At 37.0% G+C, this 24,526-nt stretch overlaps 1 protein-coding gene across 1 annotated transcript in view; it reads left to right on the top strand.

The window, feature by feature from the left end:
• Window positions 1–24,526, top strand: part of CWC27 (CWC27 spliceosome associated cyclophilin) — a 220,447-nt gene that overhangs the window by 34,388 nt on the left and 161,533 nt on the right. The window contains exons 8-10 of the mRNA XM_024753101.1: window positions 4,139–4,218; window positions 5,191–5,224; window positions 9,278–9,435. Of these exons, the coding sequence (XP_024608869.1) occupies window positions 4,139–4,218; window positions 5,191–5,224; window positions 9,278–9,435 (272 nt within the window). The remainder of the gene's footprint in view (window positions 1–4,138; window positions 4,219–5,190; window positions 5,225–9,277; window positions 9,436–24,526) is intronic.

Below are 24,526 nucleotides of genomic sequence, written 5' to 3'. Positions count from 1 at the left end.
ACATACTCACAGATTTTGAGGATCAGGAAGTGGACATCTTTAGGGGCTGTTACTCTGCCTACCAATTTATTTGTATCTAAACTACACTGTATGGAATATTCCTGATAACAGCAATTGTTTGTAGTTCATGTTTAGTTCTAGAAGGTACAACTAGGATTAGTTGGATGGTTGAAAATTACACAGATTCTTTTTTTCTCCAATTAGAGAGAGAGTTGTCCAATAATAGAAGCCATTTTAAAAGGGGTGATTTTCGTGTGTGTGTGTGTGTGTGTGTGTGTGTGTGTGTGTGTGTGACTATTAAGCTCCTTTCAGGTGTGGAGACACTGGTTGATAGTCAGCAGTAATGTTAAGGAGATTCCTGCATTGTGTGGAGACTAGATTAAGTGGCCTGTAAGATCTTTTTTTTCCCCCCAAACTACTAAATTTTCTGGTTCTGTGCTAAAGGTCACAGAATGTAATAGGGTTCATGAGAGAAACAGTGTGTGTGTGTGCGTATATATATATATATATATATATATATATATATATATATACGCACACACACATATATATGTGTGTGTATATGTGTATATAAACACACACATATAGGAGAGGGGGAGAAGTAGAGATTAAGATTGATTGCTTGAGTTTTAGGAATTGGCTCGTATGTTTGTGGGGGCTGGCAAGTCTAAAATCTGTAGAGTAGTCCAGCAAGCTGGAGACTCAGGGTGGAGTGAATGTTACAGTCTTGAGTCCAAAATTTTCAGGCTGGAAAGTCAGGCATAATTTTTGTGTTACAGTGTTGAGGCCAAATTGCTTCTTGCTTGGGAAAGTCTTTGCTCTTAAGGCCTTCGACTGATTAGACGAGGCCAGCCTACATTTTGGTGGATAATCTGCTTTACTCAAAGTCTACTGATTTAAGTGCTAATCACATCTAAAAAAAACTGTTTCATAGCAACATCTAGGCTGGTGTTTGACCAAACAACTTGGGTACCATAGCATAAAATTAACCATCACACAGAGGTAGTTAGAGGTTGAGACTCAGACCTTCCCACTTCTTGACCAGTGTTGTTCCTCTGTACCACTATGCCTCTTGCTTTCTTTCTTTCCACTTGTACTGTTTAGTTTCCACTGTTTCACTGCCTCTATGTTCTTTGGTGTGAAGTGGCAGATAATATAATTTTCCCACATCCCCTTTGATGTTCATTTTCAGATTTGCTTACAGTTTTGAATTTACTGTGGCACTTCTTACATTGTGTTCACTAAATATATTTAGTATTTTGTTCATCCCTAAACTCTTTAATGAGCCAGCTGCTTTTATGTAATTTTTTCAAAAATTGTTTTAAAATATATTAGGTGTTCTTCCTCTAAAATTATTGTTACCTGATGGTATAAATAACAACCTTGAAATAGGTCATTCAGAAGGAGTAGGCATGAAAGAGAAATATCTGAATTCATTTTTATCCTCTTTGAGACTAACTATCCCCAATTTCTACAGCTCTTCCACAATTTGTTTTCTCTGCCTGCAGGATTCAAAGTCTACTGTAGTAGGAAGGGACATCTAAAAAATGGCTTTTGATCATATATTTCTATGTTAATTTAAAACATTAATTAAAATTTGAAATGGTAATGATTATTCAGATTAATTAGTTTCCTTCTATTGTAAAGCTGGCCTCTCACTGTGTGGCCTCTCTTTGCGGAGCACAGGCTCCTGACGCGCAGGCTCAGCAGCCATGGCTCACGGGCCCAGCTGCTCCGCGGCATATGGGATCTTCCCAGACCGGGGCACGAACCCGTGTCCCCTGCATCGGCAGGTGGACTCTCAACCACTGCGCCACCAGGGAAGCCCTGTAAAGTCTTATTTAAAGTTAATGTAAGACAAGTTTCTTTTTTTCCCTTTAAGCTGGTTTAAGTTTTGGGAGATAAACAAGAACCGATTTTTTTAATGTTAATTAAGCTAACAATTGTAAACAAACATTTACAAGTAAATGAAATAGTAGAGCTTGTTAATGGACCAAGAGCCTGGAGACCTGAATTCTAATCTTACTCCTGTTATTTATTAGTGCAACTCTCATTTTCTGATATGTTACTAAGAGTCTGGACAAGAGGGCCTGAGGCCAACTCTGGCTGTAATGTCTTTGAGACTCCCATTAGGGAGGCACATGGGGAGAATTAATAAGGGACTATTTCTTAGAATAGATGAAAATAAACATTGATGGCTGAAGACACAAGAGGAAGAAATTTTAGGAAGGAAAGCATGAAAAAAAGATATTCAAGTTTTATTCTAGTTGAGGTCATTTTATATTCACTTGTACACTTTTGTACATATCTCGTTTAGTTCTCTTGTATGAAGTAAGCAAGGCTGCTATTATTATTTCCATTTTGTAAGCAGAGTTCTGAGGTCGGATGAGGTCATTCTCTTTCCTCAAATGGTACACGTTTTGGACTAAAACCCATAGAATTACTGAATACTAGATTTTGAAACTCATTTGGTCCAGCTCTTATCTTCTTTTCCTGTGTTTTTTGTACTATACCATCTTCTGGGTTTTGAACAGTTTTCATTGTTAGACAGACATCAAGTAATTCTTTGATGTTTTGTCTTTTTATTACTCCTTGGTTTGTGTAAGGTTATGGAATTAGAAATATATTTTAATTGCATAATTCAGATTCTACGACTTTTTTAAATTACAGATAATAAGATCTTTAAATTGGGCTTCCCTGGTGGCGCAGTGGTTGAGAGTCTGCCTGCCGATGCAGGGGACATCCCCAAAAAAAAAAAAAAAAAAAAAAAATAGTATCTTTAGATTAACTGTTTGAGAAAAATTTTTGTTTTGCCTTGTGAAACTAGACTATAAGCATGTTTAAACTTATTAGGTCTTGAAAATGTGGAGTACTCCATGTTAATACAGAAATTTAAAAATCCATTATTTTCATCATGGAAATAAATTTCAGAAAGTATACATCTGCCTCAAAGTAAAGCCTGTCAAATTTAGAAGTCTGTGGGGCTAAAGGGAAAGAGGTATTTTTACCTCTCTGTATTTTTAGTTAACACATTTTGTGATGAATTTTTCAAAATAAAATGTTCCTTCAAAATAGAAAGAAATTTTCCTTCCTGTCAATTCTAACCTCATACTCTTCCCTCTTACATGATTAGTTGAGGGGTGGGGATGGTGAGCAGCTTTCCACCTCGAGATACAAGGTATAAATTTGAAGTTTTCATACCTTGTGGTGAAGTCTGTAGGATAGTCTGCAGCTCTGAAACCAGGCCAGCTGTTCTGGGTCCATAGGGGCCTCTAGGAAAAGAAAAATGGATTTATTATATCATTGTGAGACAGACCAGGATTTAAATCCTAGATCCTATACCACTAGCTTTGTGACCTTCAGTAAATCGCTAATCTCTCTAAGTCTTTACTTTCCCTCTGTAAAATGGGGCTAATCGCCCACCTTATTTACTTTCATTTGGGGACAGGAGGAATTGAAAGGTGGGAATATTGTACTGTAGCACAGTGCCTGACACAAAGTATATATTTAATAAATTAGAATAATAGTAGTAGTAGTTTTTTTAATAGTTCTACTTCTTATATCTTACTATGTCTTGTTTCCCTACTAAAATATAAATTTATTGAGAACATGAACTTTGAAATTAAAGTATTTAATAAATATTAGGTCATTGATGAATATTGTCATACATGAAAGGCTCTTTTACATATGTTAAATAGCACCTTGTAGGTGCTCTCATCTGGTTGCTTGGGTACATTTTTAAAGTGATTCTATGCAGTATAGACAGTATATTTGAAGAATAATAGTGTGTGTTTATTTCAAATTACTTTTGTGATCTATCTTCCAAGTTTTAATATATCGGTCAAAAATTAATTAGTGGTAAATCACAATGAGGGTTTAGTGTTTGGAAATAGTAATCAAAAACTTATTTTTAAGGGTATATCACTTTTTGAAAGAAAGATGTTTCTAAAATATTTTTAGTCAATGGGAGAATAAGATTGCTATTTATAAAGCTTTTGTTTATACTCAAATTTTCAGGAACATATATCTTTTGTTAACCACATTATATCAGTACTAGATTTTTACGTAAATGTGTTAACTTGTCCTTTTGGAAGACTATTTTTCTCCACTCATGATTATATCATACATTCCTTTCTAGAGCATGAAGGGAAAAAGCAAAAGTAGTCATGACTTGCTTAAGGATGATCCACATCTCAGCTCTGTTCCAGCTGTTGAAAGGTTAGCATGGTGCTAGTGTGATCCTAAGTTCTTATTGTCTGGCTCAGATTATTTTCTTGCTTCCTTTGGAAGTAAACAGTCAGTTCTCATAAGTCAAATTTTGTCAACCCAACCAAAAAACTAAAGCATTTTGATAATGGGGGTAGTGGAGCTACTAGCATAATGGAGAGAATCACTCTAGTCACATTCACTCTCCTTGCTATCTATCAACCTCTGCTGAACTAATTAAATTTAAAATTAGCTGTTAACCTTTTAAATCTTGGGATAGTTTGAATACTAGGAAACTGTCTGCTTTAACAATTTAATGTTTAATTGAAAATTTCTTTGCTAACTTTTTCTTTGCATAATTTTTGTCTCAGAATCATGAGTAAGCAAATCAGATTTGAAGGGTTTTGTGAAGAAGTCACCACATTTTGGGCCAATTCACTGAGTATTATTCCTTACATATTTCAGGAGTTATCAGAAAATTTTTGCTGCTTCTCTTTGATAAGGGAAGATGTCTTACTGTTAAATATAATTGCACATGATTCACTGGGCCAGTGTGTCAAAAGGGGACTAAAATTGTACTCACTATTGTAGCTCATTTTAAAAAGTTCTATATTAAAACAATCTTTTCTTAATATCCTTTTATTTGAAGGATTTGGCTTCTTCAGCCTGAATACATCAAGCCAATAGAAGAAATTGTTGTCTGCAGCCTTTTGTTCATGAAAATAACACTATTGGTTGTTTGCTTTTTAAAAAAAATTCAAGTGAATTTGTATTTGTGTTAATGGAGCATACCTTTTATTCTATGTATAGAAACAACTTCCCTTTAGAATGTTTCTATTTGCTCTACAATGCCATTCTGAAATTCCTGTGTTGAAGTGTTTTTGAACTATTAATCCCAGCAAAATATTCTAAATTTTTGGATAATTGAATAATTTTGTTAGTCTCATTTTGAAGCTAAAATTTGTTTTCCTTATTTTTTTGTAGTGAAAAAGGGGATGCAGCAGGAGATTCAGATGATGTAAGTATTAATTTTAGTATAAATATAGTTGAACAATTTATAGAAAATTCAAAATCTATACAAATTATTAAATTATTTTTCCTAAAAGGTAATATGTATTACCTTTTATAATTATATATGGAAAATTTTGAAAAAAAAAAGGAAAGATTTGAAAAATATTTATTTTGATATTGGAATTTGCCTTCATAGTATGTGTGTGTTTCCTTACAAAATCAGAATCTTACATATGAATTTCTAGCCTGTTTTTTCTCCCTGTCATGTAACATAACATGAATACTCAAAATTTAGATGTCATTGATTTTATTTTGTTATGATAAAAGTTTAAATGTTGATGCATGATATCCTACATGATGTATGGGAAATACTTGGATACCAGTCATTTATGGTAGTTTCCTTCTTCATACACACATTTTGGAAGATTCTCTCTCTCAAGACTGTAGTGACCTTTCTTCATTATTTGTACTGGCTATTAAAGCTGATAAAACAGAAGGCAGAGTTTCCTTTATGTATAAGAGGTCAAGTTTTTCAAGTCATTCGTTTACCACTTTATATAAAAACCCATTGATCTGTGTATTGTACAGAAGGAAGTACATAACTGTCCATGCAAGAACACAGCTTCTTCTATTACCATAGTCAAAAGAGAGGATTCTCTCTGACTATATATAATAAAGGATGGCTATCTAACCTGGTCAAGAAAACCTTCCGGGAAGAGATGATGCTGTGTTGTGTCTTATAGGAGAATTAGGAGTTAACTAGATCAAAAAAGAAACTGGTGAAGGGTGGGATTCCTCAGAGAACAGCATATGCTAATGCATGGTAACAAGGAGAGAGTATACCTTATTTAGGAAGTACAAGCTAAGATTAAAGTTTGAGAAGGAACTTGCCTTGTGAGGAGCAGTGAAGAGTGTTAAAGGTAGAGGGAACTACATGTGCAAAAGGCTCTGAAGTAGGAGAGCTTGATGTGTTCCAGGAGCTGAAAGCAAACTAGTGTGACCAGAGCATCATGACAGGAGGGAGAGTGGGTGAGGTTGGAGTGGGAGGAAGAAGCCAAATATTACAGAGCTTCCTGGGCTATGGGGAGAAGTTTGAATTTCATCCTCAAAGTAATGAGAAACAGCTGAAGGGTATTAGTTAAAAGGAAGAGTATATGGTCAACTTCGCATTTTAGGAAGATCACTGTTGGCAATATTAGAGAGGACAAATTAGAAGAAATAGGCTGGAGTCAAGGAGACCTATTGAGAAGCTATGGCAGGAGGAGAGCTTGATAGAAGACCACAGGTGTGAGATGGGAGAGAGACAGATTTGAAAGAGGTCTAAGAGGTGACTGATTCCATACTATGAGGTGAGGGAGAAGGAGGAGTCTAGGACAACCACAAGGTTTCTGATTTGGGCAACTTGTGAGATGGGTACAAAAGATAGGTGGGGAGGGCTTCCCTGGTGGTGCAATGGTTGAGAGTCCGCCTGCCGATGCAGGGGACATGGGTTTGTGCCCCGGTTCGGGAAGATCCCACATGCCGCGGATTGGCTGGGCCCGTGCACCATGGCCGCTGAGCCTGCGCGTCCGGAGCCTGTGCTCCACAACGGGAGAGGCCACAACAGTGAGAGGCCTGTGTACCGCAAGAAAAAAAAAAAAAAAAAAAAAGTATAGTGTTCAGATCAAGGAAGTATAGTACTTGGATCATGGGGGATTTTATAGTCCTTTTATCCTGAGACTAGCAGAGCATACCCAGAATGTATATTCAGTTCTAAGCATGGAACTTTTAAAGGATTTTGACACTCAAAAATGTACATAAAATGGGCAACAAAAAGATAAGGAAGGTGGGAACCATCTCATAAATAAACTATGGAGAGAACTGAGGAATTCAGCCTGGAAGACAAAATGCTAAAAGGGATTATACAATAGCTGTCTTCAAATACTTGAACTGCTGTGCTTTTTAAAAAGGCACGAGTTTTTTCTTTGTGGCTCCAGAAGACAAACTAGGAAAACAAGAGTGCTCAAAGGGAATGAAGGAGTGTTTACTATCTACTACACCCTTCTGTACCATTTGAAATACTTAACACAAATTTAAACAAATTATCACATTAATTACACTGATAACTCATAAGGAGGCAAAGGCTGAGATGATAATCCAATGACTTTATCACAAAAGAGCATTACTGGCAATCCCCAATGTACCCAGTCTGAAATTTCTTCCAAGGTTATTAGTTTTAAACTCTTCGTTTCCTTTATCTTGCTAGCTACTTCACGTTATTAACTGTTACCAAAATTAAAAATCAGGGCTTCCCTGGTGGCACAGTGGTTGAGAGTCCGCCTGCCAATGCAGGGGACAGGGGTTCGTGCCCCGGTCTGGGAAGATCCCACATGCCGCGGTGCGGCTGAGCCCGTGAGCCATGGCCACTGAGCCTGTGCATCCGGAGCCTGTGCTCCGCAACGGGAGAGGCCACAACAGTGAGAGGCCCGTGTACTGCAAAAAAAAAAAAAAAAAAGATAGGTGGGGAGAACAATGAAAAATAATGTGCTTAATAATGTGCATTTTGAAATTAAGATAACTTGGAGACATCTGTGTGACATTAATATGAATCTGGAAGATAGGCTCAAGGCCTAATGTAAAATTATGTTCTTACGGTCTTCAGGGAGTGAGGTCATCTAATGACACTGTATGGTTTTTAATCTGTTTTGTGTCCCAAGATCCTTTGCAATCACTAAGACTGCAGACCTTCTTCCCAGGAAATATATTACATCCACAAACAAAATTTTATGAATTTGCAGGGCATTTTTTTTTTTAATATCTCCTGAGGACCAAGTATGGAAGACCTAGGTCAGTGGTTATCAAGTTTTAAGGCTAAAGAATTTCTTAAACATCTCATTGAAAACACTCAAAATTTCCATCCCTAGAGATTTGGTTCAGTAATACTGAGATGAGGGCTAGGATTTTACATTTTTAGAGCCAATCCATTTTTTATAGCCTGAGGACTAGACTTTGAGAACCACTGCTCTAAGGTCCACAAGCCTCAAGTTAAGAATCCTGCCTCACCATGACTCACCTGGTTAGAGAATCACAAGAGAAAAAGATCCACTTGGGTAGTTTCTTCCTTCTCCTTCTCTACCCTCTTCCCTCCCTCTTTCCTCCTTTCTCCCTCCATTGCTCACTCTCTTGATGCTGGGAACTTTTCTGGAAGTTGAAGATTTAGCAATAAGCAAAACAATCCAGAATTTTAGTTCTAATGGGCTCCTTCCTCTGATTATGGGAGAGAAGACAATAATCACATAAATAATTAAAATGTATAGTATGAGTCATAAATGTTTTGAGGAAAAGTAAAATAGGGGAGGGGAATAGAGAGTACTGGAGGTGGGTGGGCGGCTCTGCCATTTTATTCAGGGGATCAAGAAAAGTGTCACCAAAAGGGTGGCATTTGAGCAGAGACCTGAAGGAGATGAAAGAGTCAGCAATGCAGATACATGGAATAGGAGAGTTTCAGGCTGGAGAGAAGAGCAACTCCAAAGTTGGCTAGTGTTGCTGGCCTGGAGTTGTAGGAGATTATGTCAGGGAGGTCCGGATTGTGTAGGGTTTGAGTGAGTTGGGAATCCACTGGAGGGTTTTGAGCCGAGGAGTGATTGCTATGACTTAGATTGTAGGAAGAAATATCAGTTTCTCTACCTCCACCTCTTTTACTTGCATTAATCCCTGGGTGAGGTCAGTATGCTGGCCAACTGCCTCCAAAAGCCACATTTCCTACTGGGAAGGAATAGGAATGTAGATAGACAATATCCTGGGTGATCCAGAGGGAGCATAGTCTGCTGTGCAAAGGAGCTGGGTGTGGATCGAGCAACAACCCTTACTGGGCTATACAGTACTTACATAGCCGGCCTAGAGCAGATCCCAGGGGGTATTCCCGCCTGTAGCAGATTCTTCAAGCCCTCACTAGTTCAAAACAAAACGAAACAAAAAATAAACCTGGCCTAGAATGCAACAAGGAGAGTTTGAGATGGACCTCTGGAAGTGAAAGAAGAAAATGGAATGCCCAGCAAATAATCCATTTCAATTTTTACAGGATGGAGAATATGGAAGTGCAGAGCATGATGAATATGTTGATGGTGATGAGAAGGATCTGATGAGAGAAAGAATTGCGAAAAAGTTAAAAAAGGGCACAAGTGCAAATGTTAAGACAGCTGGAGAGAGTGAAGTGGAGAAGAAATCAGTTAGCCGCAGGTGAGTCAAGCGTTGTGCTTCTAAGTATCAGAGTTTCGTTTTTGCTTTTGTTTTTGTTTTTTAATTAATTTTTGTTAGAGTATAGTTGCTTTACAATGTTGTGTTAGTTTCTGCTGTACACCAAAGTGAATCAGCCATACATATACCTCCTCTTTTGGATTTCCTTCCCATTTCGGTAAGTATCAGAGTTTTTGTCATTTTATACTTAATTTTAAATTAAGATTGAGCCCTTTATTCAACTTACTTTCTAAAATACTATTTTCATAATGTTTGATATATATACCAGTCATGCTAATTTAGCCCATTCAGAGGCCTAAAAGAAAATAGACCAATTTTATTTACAGCAGTGGTCATGTGAGTCAAATTCCAGTTCATTTCTCTCTGATCTCTTCTTTAAAAGCCTCTGAATTGTTTTTATATTTGGGACAAACAATGTATTAGCTAGATGTGGAAGGTTGTATTTGTTTAAAACCAACAAAAGCAGTAAAGCAATTGTATGGAACAAAAAGAGACGTCCTCAGATTTGAGTAAAATTTGTCTAAACTGGTTAAAAAATGTATGGGCCTGAAAACCCTCTTAAATGTCTTTTCAAGTCTGATTTATACTGTCTATCCCTCCTAATCTCAGTGATATCATAAAGGAAATTTCAGCAAATGTCTGAAATCATTAGTGCTTTCGGTCAGTTATACCAGCTTCACTACAGTTTGTCTCATGTTAATTTTATGTTAAAAAAAAAACAGAAAAACTTCTAAGAGTCTTATAAAATTGTAATGTGGTAAAAAAGGATAATTATATTTAAAGGAAAATCACTGCTCAGTCTAAGTTGCATTATAATGGGTATACCTGCTAGCCAGATAGGATGTCAGTGTGAAATCATTATCTATTAAAAAAATCAGTGCTCTTGGTATATACAAACTGTTCATCTGTATGTGCTTGAAGTACTCCATTATCCTTCAGTCATTTTCTGATTCAAGCAGTAGGATCAGGGACTAGACTAGCCTCCCAGCCTTTTAGGCAAGGAGCCATTCAAAGTATGATTTTACTGAAAATTTGTGGTATTGCTTTTATTTGTAAAGAAACATCTGGAATCTGTTAAAGCTGCTTATCACTTTGGATAGTAAACCTACAAGCAGGTTTCTTGAGTACTTAATATTTAAATTGGGGAATGATATTTAACAATATAATTTTTGACAAATTTACACAGAGTAGATTATTTCTCTAATAGTTCTATTGAAAAGTACTTAGGGGTTCAAGCGGAAAAAATCCAAAGCTCTTCTTACCTTCTCTCCTTTCTTTTCTCTCATTGTACTTGTTCTGATTTCTTGAGGATTTCTGTCCCTTGCCTCCCTCCTTTTCTAAATGCATCAGTCTCACCCTTTCTTATCCAGTCCACTTTCTGTAAGCCTATACCTTGACTATTGAATGCTAAAGAGCGGAATCACACAGCTGTAGACAAGGCCAGCCTCAGCTGTGCCTCCAGTGCTTTCCCTTCAACCTCAGGTTCACTCTGTCTCGTGAGGTCACCTGGCTTCCTGTTCTGTGAAACAAGAGTAACTTCTTCAACTCTTATTCGTTTCACTTTTCGCTGTACCTATTCAGACCAATTCTTATCTCCTTCTCTTCTGCTTTAAAGGGAGGAATCCCTCTGCCCATTCAAAATGATTCCATCCTCTTTGCTCTGTCTTTAGTTTTCTCTCTTCACTCATTCCTTTCCTTCAGCTTGTGGATAGACTTAATAAGCCTCTTCCAGAGTGAAAACAAAAACACCACTTCATTATTTCCTGTCCCCACCACCTTAGTTCCCATTTATTTTTAAATACACATCATTTAGCTTTTCCCTCATCACTCCCCTGAAACTACTCTCCCTAAGGCCATGTACTTGACAAATCTAATGGCTACTTTCCAGTTTTTGTTTTTCCTGGTGTCTCTGCTGTGGAATTTGGCATTTTTTGCCTTTTCCCTCTTGAAAACCATCTTCCTCAAGAACCTGCTACTTAAATTGTGACCTGTGGACGAATAGCATTAGTATCTCTTGGAATCTTTTTAGAAATGCCAAGTCTCAGGCCCCACCTCACACTTTCTGAATCAGAATCTGTGTTTTAATAGGATCCTCAGGTGATTTGTACATTAAAGTTTGAGAAGCACTTCTCTAGAATACTAATTTTTACCACCAGTGCCACTGGACTAGTTCAGGTTTATATCATCTTAGCTCCAAGGTCAGCAACTTCTGACTCCCCAGGGTATTCCCATAGTACCTTTTTCATACTTCTGTGATATTATGACATCCGGTTATACATTTTTTTTCTTCCTTGTGTACCCTTATACTGTAATTTTCTTAAAGGCAGAGATTGTGTCCATTTACCACCTGTGGTCAAACATCATAGGTACTCAGATGTTTATATAAATGAATGAACAAAAAAAAAGAGTGAATCCTTCTTTGACAAATCACTTTCTCCTCCAGGTCTTATAAGTAACTTCCTTGTATGTATCACATGAGATTTATTGCTTTGCCTACTATCCGTTGCCTATAATGAGCTCCTTTGGAGACTGTCTTATGTCCTCCGAGTCTTGTATAATAAGCACGGGGTAATTGGTCATTAAAGTTTGTGTAATGAGTGGGCGAATAAATGAATGAATACATTTGTGATTCATTAGAAGAATGGTTTTCACTCCTGACTCCACATTAGATTCACTGGAGAAATGTTGAAAAGAAAAAATGATGTCCAGCTCCCAATCCCAAAGATTCTGAATCATTTGGTCTGCAGTGAAGCCTGGGCACATGCATTTTTACTTTTTAACTTTCAATTGAAATATAGTATACGTACAGACTATATCTGTATGAACTATATTTCATAGTGCACATATAATAAATACACCAGTTGCTGAATTTTTACAAGCCAAATACACCCCTATACCCATCACCCAGATCAAGAAACAGAAAATTGCCATTACCTACAAGTCTCCCTCTTGCCCTATTCTGGTTATTTCTCCCCTCCTCCCCTGATAGTAACCACTTTTCTAACTTCCAAGAACATAACGTTAATTTAGGGCAATAAGACTTTGTAAAATCTCTCCGGATATTCTAATGTGCAGCTAAGGGTTAAGAACCCCAACCCCCACCAAACACTCGCTCTCTTGATTACTTCTGAGGCACAGAATAATGTAAAGCTAGATTTAAAAAATTGTAGGGTCACCTCAGGTCTTTTTTGTGGTCTAACAGAGATTAGACATTTATATCAGTTGAACTCAGTTTAATCTCTGAAAAAGGTGAAAGGATCAGTATAGTGAGAAGTCATTTTAGAAGAAACAAAATGATATTTGAGTTTTCCTAATGTTTTTCAAGATGTGTGCTGGTAAAGATTCAAATCAGTGTCTCTCAATGTTTTCCATATATTTGAGTCACCTTACAAGCCCCACCCCTGATCAAGTCAATCAGAATTTTTCGACCGTGAGAAGTTTTAAAAAGCACAGGTTATTCTAATGTGCACTCAAGGTTAACTGAAAGGCGGTAGTTACAGCCTGTCTTTGGAAAGTCCTGTTTTAAAATTTATTCTAAAGAATCTTTTCTTTGCCTGCAGGTGGAGCTCACCTGCTGCAAGTTAATCATATAAACCAAATTGAGTCGTCTACCCTACTTGTTTTTAGCATCTGTTTACAGATTTATAATAAATGGCTAAACAGTAAAATCAGATGTAGGAAGCAGACTGGAGAGTCAAAAGTCAGTGGTTTGTTGTGCTGATTACAGTTATTATGGAAATTCTGTCTTTTATTGTGTAATTTCTGTCATCTCTAATTTTACTGTGATTACTCTTCTAAAGTATTTTCATCAAAATGAAATATAAATCAAAGAAATCTTGACATATACCCTGAAATCGCCATTACTGGTTTTGGTAGTAGTCCTTCAAGGTTAACTAGAGTACGTTAGTTTTGGTGTTTGAACAGGTTCTGGTTTGATCACCTGTCATATTTAGTTGACTGTTGCATTATTCCTATATCATAAAACAATTCTCTTATTTGGTAAAGTCAAGTAGAATTTGTGTTTTACTCATGAGTTGTGTTACGTTGACTGAATGTGAAATATCTTATATGATAGTATCAGAAATTTAAATATAAATATTGAAGTTGAGTTTGAAATCTAATGAGTTGGATTGAACTTTAAATTACGAAGCAAGGGATAATACAATCAGAAATACCTCCTTTGGTCTGGGTGAACATCCAAATGAGCTGCTGCTAATTTTAATCTTTCAAGTCTCCTTTTGTTGAATTTGAAATATGGGACCACGTTTTCTTATGGAACTTTGAATACTTTTTTCCCCCCAATATTTCTAGCCTTCTCAAAAATATTAATTAAGCTTTCTCTCAGCCTTAGGGAATTTTTTGAGTCTTAATATACTTTGTATTCTGGTTTCCCTTACTTTATGATCAGACTTTAGGAAGTACATAGCTGTCTTTAGTACATAAACTTGGTTTGCTTTAGCAAATTCAAAAAGATAGTGTCATAATTTAAGTTTCAAAAGTTTAAAAGATAATACACATATAAAAATGATAGGACAAAATTTAAAAGATAGTACAATAACAAAGGTTGAAGTCCACAGGCATTCCAAAACCCTATTTAAATCATTAGAATCACCATCTCTAAGAAGTCCCCCTCTTTCCTCAGAACTTTTACAAGCAAGGAATGAAATTAACCAGTTAGAGCATTTTTGCTTCCTTTCACCTTCTGTTGCCCCAAGGTATTGAACTGAAGCAGACAGTAAAAAGAGAGAAAGAGAAAGAAATGCGAGATCTATACATTGCGGAAGTGGTCTCTGAAAATTCGCAGGTATTATTTCTTTCATATAGAGTAGTAGTGGCCTAAATACTGTATTTTCAGGAAATATTTGGGTTTAACAGCAGATATTAAGCTTTGGAGCAGTCTGGTAGCAGTTAGTTTGCATACTAACTCTTACTAGAACTTGACTTTTCTTTTTTATATGTTCTTTCTTAACCTATCATTCTATTCTCGAATATGTGTTACTCTTACTGTCAGTTACTGTGCAAGAACTGCTATATGCCAGACAGTGCCAGACTCCAGGAACATGAAAAAAAGGAGAAATGATTTCTGCCCACAGATGTTCACAATATAGCATAAGAATTATAATTACAATTCAGTATGGCATGTGCTCTAATAGAAGTGCATGCAAAATATTATAGATGATAAGTAGGCAATGTATCTTTCCGGACAAGATTAAAATACCAGGTTTAAAAAGGGATGAATATAAAATTGCCATTTTTGGGCTTCCCTGGTGGCGCAGTGGTTGAGAGTCCGCCTGCCGATGGAGGGGACACAGGTTCGTGCCCCGGTCCGGGAAGATCCCACGTGCTGCGGAGCGGCTAGGCCAGTGAGCCATGGCTGCTGAGCCTGCGTGTCCAGAGCCTGTGCTCTGCAATGGGAGAGGCCACAACAGTGAGAGGCCCGCATACCGCAATAAAATAAATAAATAAATAAAGTAAATAAAAAATAAAATTGCCATTTTTGTAGATCAAGAATAGTCAAATACAGCAATCTCATAAGTTTCATCCTAATGCTAGTACAATAAGCCATTTTTTGGAACCACTATTTAAAAGAAATAACATTTTAGCATTGTAAAGTCCTTTAAATTAATGTTGCATAATCTCTCAATGTAGACTAGATGGTTTATCCTGTTGTCTTTACCTATTATGTTTAAAATTTTGGAATAGTAACAATTATAGTATAAACCACACCATCATCTGGCATTTCTGGCGAACTTCCATTTTTCTTCTTTTTAGGTATTTATAGCAAGAATTTTTGGATGTTCTGGATAAAGCTGTTTCTTGGGCTGTTTGAAATAAAATACCACTTTAAAAATGTCCAGTTAGTTCATTGAGAACCTTAATCCATATCCAAGGAATCACTTTCAAAATAAAACAAACAAAAAAATCCTTGGACTTCAGTTATATACTTAGGAAATACAACAACCCTACTGTTTTCACAATTAGATTTTGTTTGGCAGGCAGGAAGCAGTGAAATACATACGTGGGAGAGGTTCTCCTGTCAAAAGGGAGAAGAGCTGTTTGCATCTCTTTAGAGTGTATTGATTTGTGTTACCCTAGAGAGTTACCTTCTACTGACCTTGCAGTATCAGTTGTTTATAGGCAACGGAATTATACATTTGAAATATAATATTGAGATTATGTGCAGAAAAACATTCTTTAAGTTATTCAGCATTTGAGGAAATGTTCTCTACCCTGGAACAAATGTAGTCACACTGAAGAGTTTTGAAACATTGATTGCTTTCCTACCTTCCTTATCTGTATATTGTGAATTCACCTGTAAATTAAATTGGCAAGTATACTTTGGGTAAAATACAGAAGAGAATAGCCACCCAAGATACCAGGTTCTTGTTTAGCACAAAGTTAAAAGCATATGAAGTTACACAAGGGCCTGAGGAAGATTTATAGTTATTAGTGATTGTACTCTGTCTGACTCTAGCCTTTCTTTCTGTTCCCTTCTCTAACTGTTCAGGGATTTTATTTCAGGGATCACTTAGCTTTTGCACATTAATTGAATTCCTCCTTTGTACCAGGCACCGTGCTAGGTCCCAGGAAGCTCAGATCAGAAAGGCTCAGCCTCTTCTCAAGTTGCTTAGTTTCTAGTAAAGGGGGACAGTTGTATAAGCAAATAAGGGCTGTGAAGTGTTCATAGGTGATCTAGCCAGAGAGTTGTTCTCTTATTCCACAAGTATTTATTGTTCTTCTACAGTGTGACCAGGCAATAAATTTTGCCAAGGCAGTTTATTACTCTAATTTAACCCCTAGAACAAAGCTACAAGTTACAGTTTATATTATGATTCTCATTTTACAAATGAAAACAAACTGGATTTGAAGAGGATAAGTGGCTTATGGCCCAAAAGTGGCAAAGCCTGTACCTGAACCTGCAATGGTCTGACACCTCTATGGAGCCTAGAGAGGGGTTGGCCAGGGCCAACTCATACATGTCCAGCTAAAGTGTAAGTCTCATGTGGAATGTCTCTGGCCAAGGTATAACATCATTTTAGGAATATGTATTACTCCATATAAATGTAGGGGGTGGATTAGAGGAAGGAGACTGAAGCAGAAAGACAAATTAGTGGATTATTAGATTAGTCCAAGGGAGAGGTAATAAGGATCTAACTAACTAAGGTAGTATCTGTGGGCATGGATTCGAGAGATATTAAGGAGGTAATAGATTGGATGTAGGAGACCTGAAGGAAAAAAATATATTCCAGATGACTCTGTTTTGTGGCTTAGATAACTGGCCAAGTGGTGGTTGTAACCATTGAGATAGGAACCCTGGAAGGGTCCTAGTGCTTACGTCATACATTTTTGTCCTGTTAGTCCTTTCTGTTTTACATCGACGTCCTGACACATAAACATACATCCTGAATTGTTTCTTACTTAATGTTCCCTTTATAAGTCAGCTTAGGTTAGGTTATGGTAACAAACAATCCCCATGTCTCAGTGGTTTAAAACTAGTGTTTGTTTTCTTGCTCTGGCTACATCCTGGTGGGATCTGTGCAACTCCTCCATATCATCTTCATTTCAAGGGCTGAGGATGAAGGGACAGCCTCTTTCTGAGAGGAATGGCAGAGGGAAAAGAGTGATGATGAATCATATGCTAGTTCTTAAAGCTTCTACTCAGAAGTGGCATAATCACTTCACCATTTCACTGGCCAGAGCAAATGATATGGCCAAGCCTGATGTCCATATGGTGAAGTATAAACCTTCCACTGAGAGCTTAGAAATAGTAATGCAATCTACTACAGTCTCTGTGCTTTAGCCAGGAATTGCTCTAAGTACCTGTGACTGTGTAATAAATTTATTCATCATCTTCCTGGCAGACAAGACAAAAGAGACGTAATAAGGATTACATAATTGCCATTATCTGAATTTTAAGAAGAAAGGTATCAATTCCTAATTATATCAGTCTTTTAAAAAGTATAAAATTCTAAAGGAAATTCTATCCTATCAGTCTTTACACAAGGGGTGGAGAAGAACATAATGATTGTCTTCTGCAAGTTTCATAGAAGATGCAGAAACATAACATTATGCACATAACATTAAATCATAATAACATTAAATCATAAATTAAGTCAAATTATCTCAAGTAAAGTGATTTCTATGTAAGGGAATAGAGGAGTTGTGCAGAATCCAGATAAAAGAATTGCACACAGTCCTCACAGGAAAGGAAGTTGTCAGAAACTTATATTTTCTCTCTCCTTCTGCAGCCTCAACTCTCTGCTTGCCTTTGTTCATTTGTTGCCGTATCTTCTATAATCTTGTGTTTTCTCTGTAAGGCTCTAGTCTGTTCCCTCTTGCACTTCAGCTCTTCAGAAGTAAATTGACATGCTTTCTGTGTCCCAAATTCTTGGGAGAGAGAATCTTATTGGCTTGGCTTGGGATAGGTGTCCATTCATTCTTGTTATTGGAGAGGATAATGGTAGCAGAGGGGGAGTTAAAAGCCATGAGATATGTGGGTGTGACAGAAATAAATAGGCCCTCTATCATCTATCCTTCCCTTCTTATTTAGTAAGGAGAACCCAAATTTTTAGCTGGATTCATGGCTGCCTAGCTAAAAGACATTCACCAGTCTCCTTTGTAGCTAAGGATGGCCTTGTGACCACGTTTTGGCTAGTGAGGTAAAACAGAAGTGTGTCAGACTTTCACGCAGTCTTTTTATAAAGGAAAGAAGGAAGAGGCTAGCCCTCCTTCATCCCTTCCTCTTGCTATCAGCCTGGCACACAGGTTGGAGCTATGGATGGCAGAATGGAGCGGTTGAAGGAGCCTGGGTCCTTGAAGACTTCATGGAATTACAATTCCCGCTTGGATTGCCTATCTAGGACTTTTTCTATGTGAAATAAAATAATCTTAACATTGTTGAAGCCACATTATTTGGGGTTTCTGTTAAGTGTGGTAGATCCTAAACCTAACTGATAGTATAAGGTTGTTTCTTCCAGGGCTGTGAGTAGGGTAGGTTCTCTAAGGTGGGAATGTGAGCAGGGAGGAAATGAATAGCTACTTCATTATTTCAAATAGCTTTCTTAGCTGGTTTTCTCATTGTTCCTGGAAGAGAATCATCTGAATTAATAGCACCCAACATGTCCACCCCTCTTCTCACTTTTGGCTGATCATGTTGCTCCTTAATTCATTACGGAAACAGAAGTAGCAGGAGAACTTCCTCATTTTCCCACCACCAAATCTACTCATCTGCATCTGAATCCATATTCTTTTAGCAAAGGCAACCCCTCCACTCTCTGCTCTGGTCCTCACTTTCTTACACATTTTGGCCAAGCTGTTATCCACCTTACTCCTGTTGCTCACTTCACACCAGGCATATTGTTCTTCTTTCTGTTCCACAGACACATGAAGGTCATTCATCTTTCAGGCCTCTGCACTTGGGGTTACCTCAGCTTGAAACGTTCTTCTCTGAGATATTCTTAGTAACCATTCCTTCTCTTCATTCAATTCCTTATTCAGGTATCATCAGAGAGGCTACCACACTACTTAAAATAACTGCCTCCATCCCTACCAAGGGTACATATCCAAATGACCTGGGGACAAATTTTAAAAATTTGTTTGACTTTTACAAAATGCGTATGCTAGGACTACTCCCCTCGGGGGGGGGGGGCGGGAGGAATCTCATTCAGTAGGTCTAACGTGATTTGCTCATTTTTTGAAGCCAGTTAATTAGTGATGAAAATACATGTTACTTAACCTTTTCCTACTGTTGGGAACATAAGTGAATAAAGGTAAATAAGTTTAAAAGCAAGTTTGGAACTAGATTATCTGTCCTTTTCAGGATCAGATGTTTGTAGAAGACAACGGTCACTCTACTCTAGGGAGGCAAAGTTAGAGGGTCTCTTTTCCTAGCCCAAATCACTTTTTCTACAAGTTCTACAACTTTTTAAGAATGACTGATATATTGTTTCATCAACATTAATCTTCTAAACAAGTGGATTTTGTTCTATTTTTTTTAGGCTTATTGCATCTTTGCCTTTATTTAAGCTTGTCTTTTTAAAAGTAGACACAATATAAATTATTCGGTAATGACCTACTTTGAAGAAGAATCTCATAGAATTCACTACATTTCTTTCCTACCTTTTTGCCAATTTTGATATGTTAGTAATATTTGATGTCTCCTTCCTCCTTAGTTTTTATTATTTAGATATTGCTATACCATGTGTATCAGTTCATTCAATATAAGTGTACATTTATATTGATTTCAATGTGCATACTATTTAAGTGCACATATGTGAGTGTTAAACCTTAAATAGGTTTTCCATTATTACTTTGAAGTATAGCTTCAGTGGCTTACTAGATTTTTAATGTAATTTTATATTTGATTTATTTTTCAGTAAGCCAATAAAAACAATAAGCCTATTTCTTCCAGGGCTGTGAGTAGGGTAAGTTCTTTCAGGTGGGAATGTGGGCAGAGAGGAAATGAATATAAGCCTTACTTATATTTATTACCTTCTACTCAATTTTTTTTGTCAAAGGTCCTTAATACATTTTTCTAGTATTGCTAATTGCAAATTTTGTGATGTCAGCGTAGTTTGCTTTCCATTTTAAAGTTTACATTGTTGATTTAGCTGCTTCTTTAAGAATTATCTTGTTTAAACAGCCTCAAATTTATTACATGATAATGGATAGGATTCTGTTCCTACTGAAAAGTACTTTTCTTATAGTCAAAGGCAGTTATTAATTGGAATGTGAGCTTAAGTACTGAATTATTTCTTTTTGTGTTTTAAATTTGTTCTAGAAATTCATTAGATCAAAGGTATATATGTACTCAGCAGATAGGAAGCTAGATTTGTTCTTTGCTGTATATTTGATTTCCTTGATTCTAAGAAAATGTCTTCTTAACTTCAAAAGTTATATAATGACTTCTTGCCAATTTCTTTTTCTTTTTAGATAAGCATTTACTCTTTTAATTTTATTAATCATTACAAATTAATAGAAAATTTCTGGATATGCTTATTTGTTTGCAATATTGACAGTAACTTCAAATGTCTTAAAGACGGGCTTTATGTAAGGGAGTTAAAATGAAAAACCCTTGGCTTGACTTCAGAGAGTTTAGAAAGATATCATGTAGGCCTCAGACAAAGACTTGAGTGTTACAGTCATCGTATTTTATGTCCTTGCTGCTCTTTGGTAAGATTCAGTTTTAGGTGCAGTTTGTATGCACTTGCCTAGGCAGGTAGAAAAAAATATATATAGCTGACCTGTGATAAAAGGTGAGAATGTCTAATCCTGATGCTGCTGGAGAGTAGCCCAGAAATTGAAGGCCAGGATAACATTGCAAAGTTATCACCAGTCTTAATTATTTGACTTTATGCTCATCATTATACTCTTAGGTAGGATTTATCCGTATCCTAGTGAAGTTTAAAAAATTATGATTTGTACCTTTTCTTGTTTTAGCCTATGCTGTGTGGTATGCAATGAACTTTGGAACAAAATGTGTTTACATTTTAGTAGATAGTTAACAGTCTTTGCTACTAGTTTTGTAGTAAATTAATTAGTGATAAAAATACGTTACTTAATGTTTTCCTATATGTTGAAAGTATAGATGAATAAAGGTAAAAAGGTTAAAAAGCAAGTTTGAATCTAGATGATCTGTCTTTTTCAATGTTACGCTCAGATGTTTGCAGAAGACAGTGGTTACTCTACTCTAGGGACAAAAAGTGAGAAGGTCCCTTCTCCTAGCCAAGCTAGCCTTGTTTCTAAGCTGTGCCACTGAATAGCAACAGTTTTCGCTAGGAAGAAAGGAACGTAACACCTGTTATAGTACTTGCACACAGCCTTCAACAAAAATTAAACACCTAGGGCCCTGGTCTCCGGAGGTGGGCTACAACCTAAGGATGGTTCAATTGCAGCATCACTGTTTAGGGTCTTTGGTGCTAGGGCCATAAAATGGAGAAATGTTTGAATTACCTTAATTCATGGAGTTTAAGGTAATAGCCTTTTACATGTATAAAAGCTCCTACTAACTCAAGGTACTTTTCATAAAACACTGATAAATCACTGTTTATTCCACCAAAAAAGCATATAAGGTGTATTTGCATATGAGAAAATTAATTTCAGTTCTTTTAAAAAGTTTTTAAAGTAACATTTTAAGAATGTTTGTAAGTTCATACTGTATGTATTTTTGAATTGTTCTTTTTTAAAACACTATAACTGTTGAAGTTTAGTATAGATGAACACCTGGCACCTAAACCAGGTTAAAACAAAATGCAAACAATTAAAAAGCAAAAAAGCTATAAATCTGATATGGAAATAGATTATGCCAAAGGGATTTACCTCATCTGGGCTCTTTAAGGTTGAAAAACTCCCAGTTTCTAGGCAGAGCAATTGCCCAGCCTTAGTATATTATTGCATGCTACAGCATTCTTTTTCTGCTTCACATTAGTCAAGTTCTGCTTAAGGTAACTTTTTTTCATTGTTGTTAGAGTTCCATTTTCGATTGTTTTGACAGAAGGAAATTCATATATAGAGCTATGATACCTTGAACTAGAAGGGGTACTTAAGTATATGCTGTTTGCCAAATCTAGAGCATTACATACCTATTAAATCTTAAAGAGAAAAAAATAATAGATGGCTAGAGAGAGAGATTGATGGAACAGAATACAGAGCCCTGAAATAGACTCACACAAATATGGTCAACTGATTTTTGACAAAAGTGCAAAGACAATTTGATTGAGAAATGCTAGTCTTTTCAACAAATGGTACTAGAATAGAGTTCTATGTGCCCCAGAAATGAACCTTGACACATACCTCACATTTAAATAAAAATTAACTCAAAATGAGTCAAAGATCTAAATGCAAAACTTCTAAGCTTCTAAAAGAAACCATAGGAGAAAAATCCATTTGAACTTGGGTTTGATAATGAGTTTTTAGACACAAAAAACATGAAGTACACTGACAGATTTAAAAACTTTGGCTCTGGGCTTCCCTGGTTGCGCAGTGGTTGAGAGTCCGCCTGCCGATGCAGGGGACACGGGTTCGTGCCCCGGTCCAGGAAGATCCCACATGCCGCGGAGTGGCTGGGCCTGTGAGCCATGGCCGCTGAGCCTGCGCGTCCGGAGCCTGTGCTCCGCAACGGGAGAGGCCACAACAGTGAGAGGCCCGTGTACTGCAAAAACAAACAAACAAACAAAAACTTTGGCTCTGCAGAAAATACTTTTAAGGGGATGAAAAGACAAGCCACAGACTGAGAAGCGATATTCGCAAATCACATATCTGAAAAAAGACTTGTATCCAGAATATATAAAGAACTCTTAAAACTTAACAATAAGAAAACAAACAAAGCAATTTAAGAAACGGACAGAAGATCTGAACAGATTTCACCAAAGATGTATGAGGCAACAATATATGAAAATATGCTATATGTATATCCTTGGTGAGATAGACAACTATTATAAGCATAAAACTATTTTTAAAAGTCCACCTGCCGATGCAGGGGACACGGGTTCGTGCCCTGGTCCAGGAAGATCCCACATGCTGAGGAGCGGCTGGTCCCGTGAGCCATGGCTGCTGAGCCTGAGCGTCCGGAGCCTGTGCTCTGCAACGGGAAAGGCCACAACAGTGAGAGGCCCGCGTACCAAAAAAAAAAAAAAAAAAAAAATTCTCTGTATTGTTACTTCACATTTTAGTATATAGTGAATAAGGAGCTAGAAGAAAACAAAGATTACAGCTTATTTGTTTTTAAATCTGGAACTTTAATTAATTACTTCTACTGACAGGGAACCTAGAGCTTAGATTCTAATGCTGGCTCTTATTTTTGTATTTTACACAAAATGTTGAAGTTGTCCACCTAACCACTAGAGCAGAGTGGTATTGCGAAGAGAGCAGGGGAAGAATGGTGAAGCTAGAGAGCTTTCCAATCTTCCCTTAATTGTATTTGCAAAATTTAACTTACTCAGAACTACTCTCCAAGTAATGGACAATCTAGGATTTAAACACAGGTATGTTTGACTCAACTGCTATATTATACCTCCCCTGAGATGAGGCACAAAGAATGAGCTATTAGTAGAATGGTGGACCAAGGATGCAGATGTTCATGCAAGGGGACAGGTGAGAGTTTGATATCCTGATAACTGTGGGAACTTGAGTAAACATGGATGCACATCTGCATGAATTAATGGTACAAAGTATTGGAGAAGTAGACTAGGGCCAGATCAGGATGGGCTTGGTATGGCATATTTAGAAACCGGACTCTCCTTTAGACGGTGGAGAACAATATAAAGTAAAATTGGAAAGGGATGCAATCAGGTTTTTGTCTTAGAAGGATCACTGTGTTAGTAATGTGGAAAATAAACTGGAGAGAGCCAAAAGTAGAGGTTGAGGAAACTGACCAGGAGACTGCTTTACTAGTCCAAGTCCAGATAAGATACGAAAGCCTGAACTAAGACAGGGTTCTGTTTGCTAGGTAATTTGCATTCAGTAAACATTTTTTCAAACATCTACAGTATGCATGTGGCAGATATAAAGATAAAGAATGATACTCCCTTGCCACAAAAAAGCTTTCAGCTGAGGCAGATATATAGCCATGAACTACAGAACAGGATGAACTCAATATGAAACAGAGGTTCAGAGAAAGTACAGTAGCTTCATGGAGGAGGGAGAGATTAATTTTGACTTTAGGGATCAGGAAGTCTGCATGTATGCAAAGTAGATAGCATTAATACCAGTCCCTGAAGAAGGGCTAGAGTTTGAATAAGAGGAAATGGGTGGGAACGGGTATTTCCAGTAGAGGAAACTGAGAAAAGTACAGAGTGTATTTGAGGAACAATCTGTTGTGACTAGAGGAGAGGATATAGTTGGAAATAAAGCTGGAAAGATAGTTTGGGACCAGATCCTGAGGTACCTTCCAGGATAGTAAAGTGGAAATATAACTGATTTTGCTCGATTTTTGTGTTAATTCAAGTGTACAAATAAACATAGATCAACCTCTTTTCTTCAGCTAGAGTAAATCAGTTTGAAAGATTCAAGGTTGGGTGAATGTTGGATTTCTACATTTTTGGAAAGGAGCAGTACAGGTGGGAGAGTTTGGTGA

Source organism: Neophocaena asiaeorientalis, unplaced genomic scaffold, assembly GCF_003031525.2.
Source record: "Neophocaena asiaeorientalis asiaeorientalis breed wild unplaced genomic scaffold, Neophocaena_asiaeorientalis_V1.1 scaffold399, whole genome shotgun sequence".
In the NCBI taxonomy this organism is placed as follows: Eukaryota; Metazoa; Chordata; class Mammalia; order Artiodactyla; family Phocoenidae; genus Neophocaena; species Neophocaena asiaeorientalis.
Note: the sequence above shows the minus strand (reverse complement) of the source record. Positions and strands in the feature narration are given on the sequence as shown.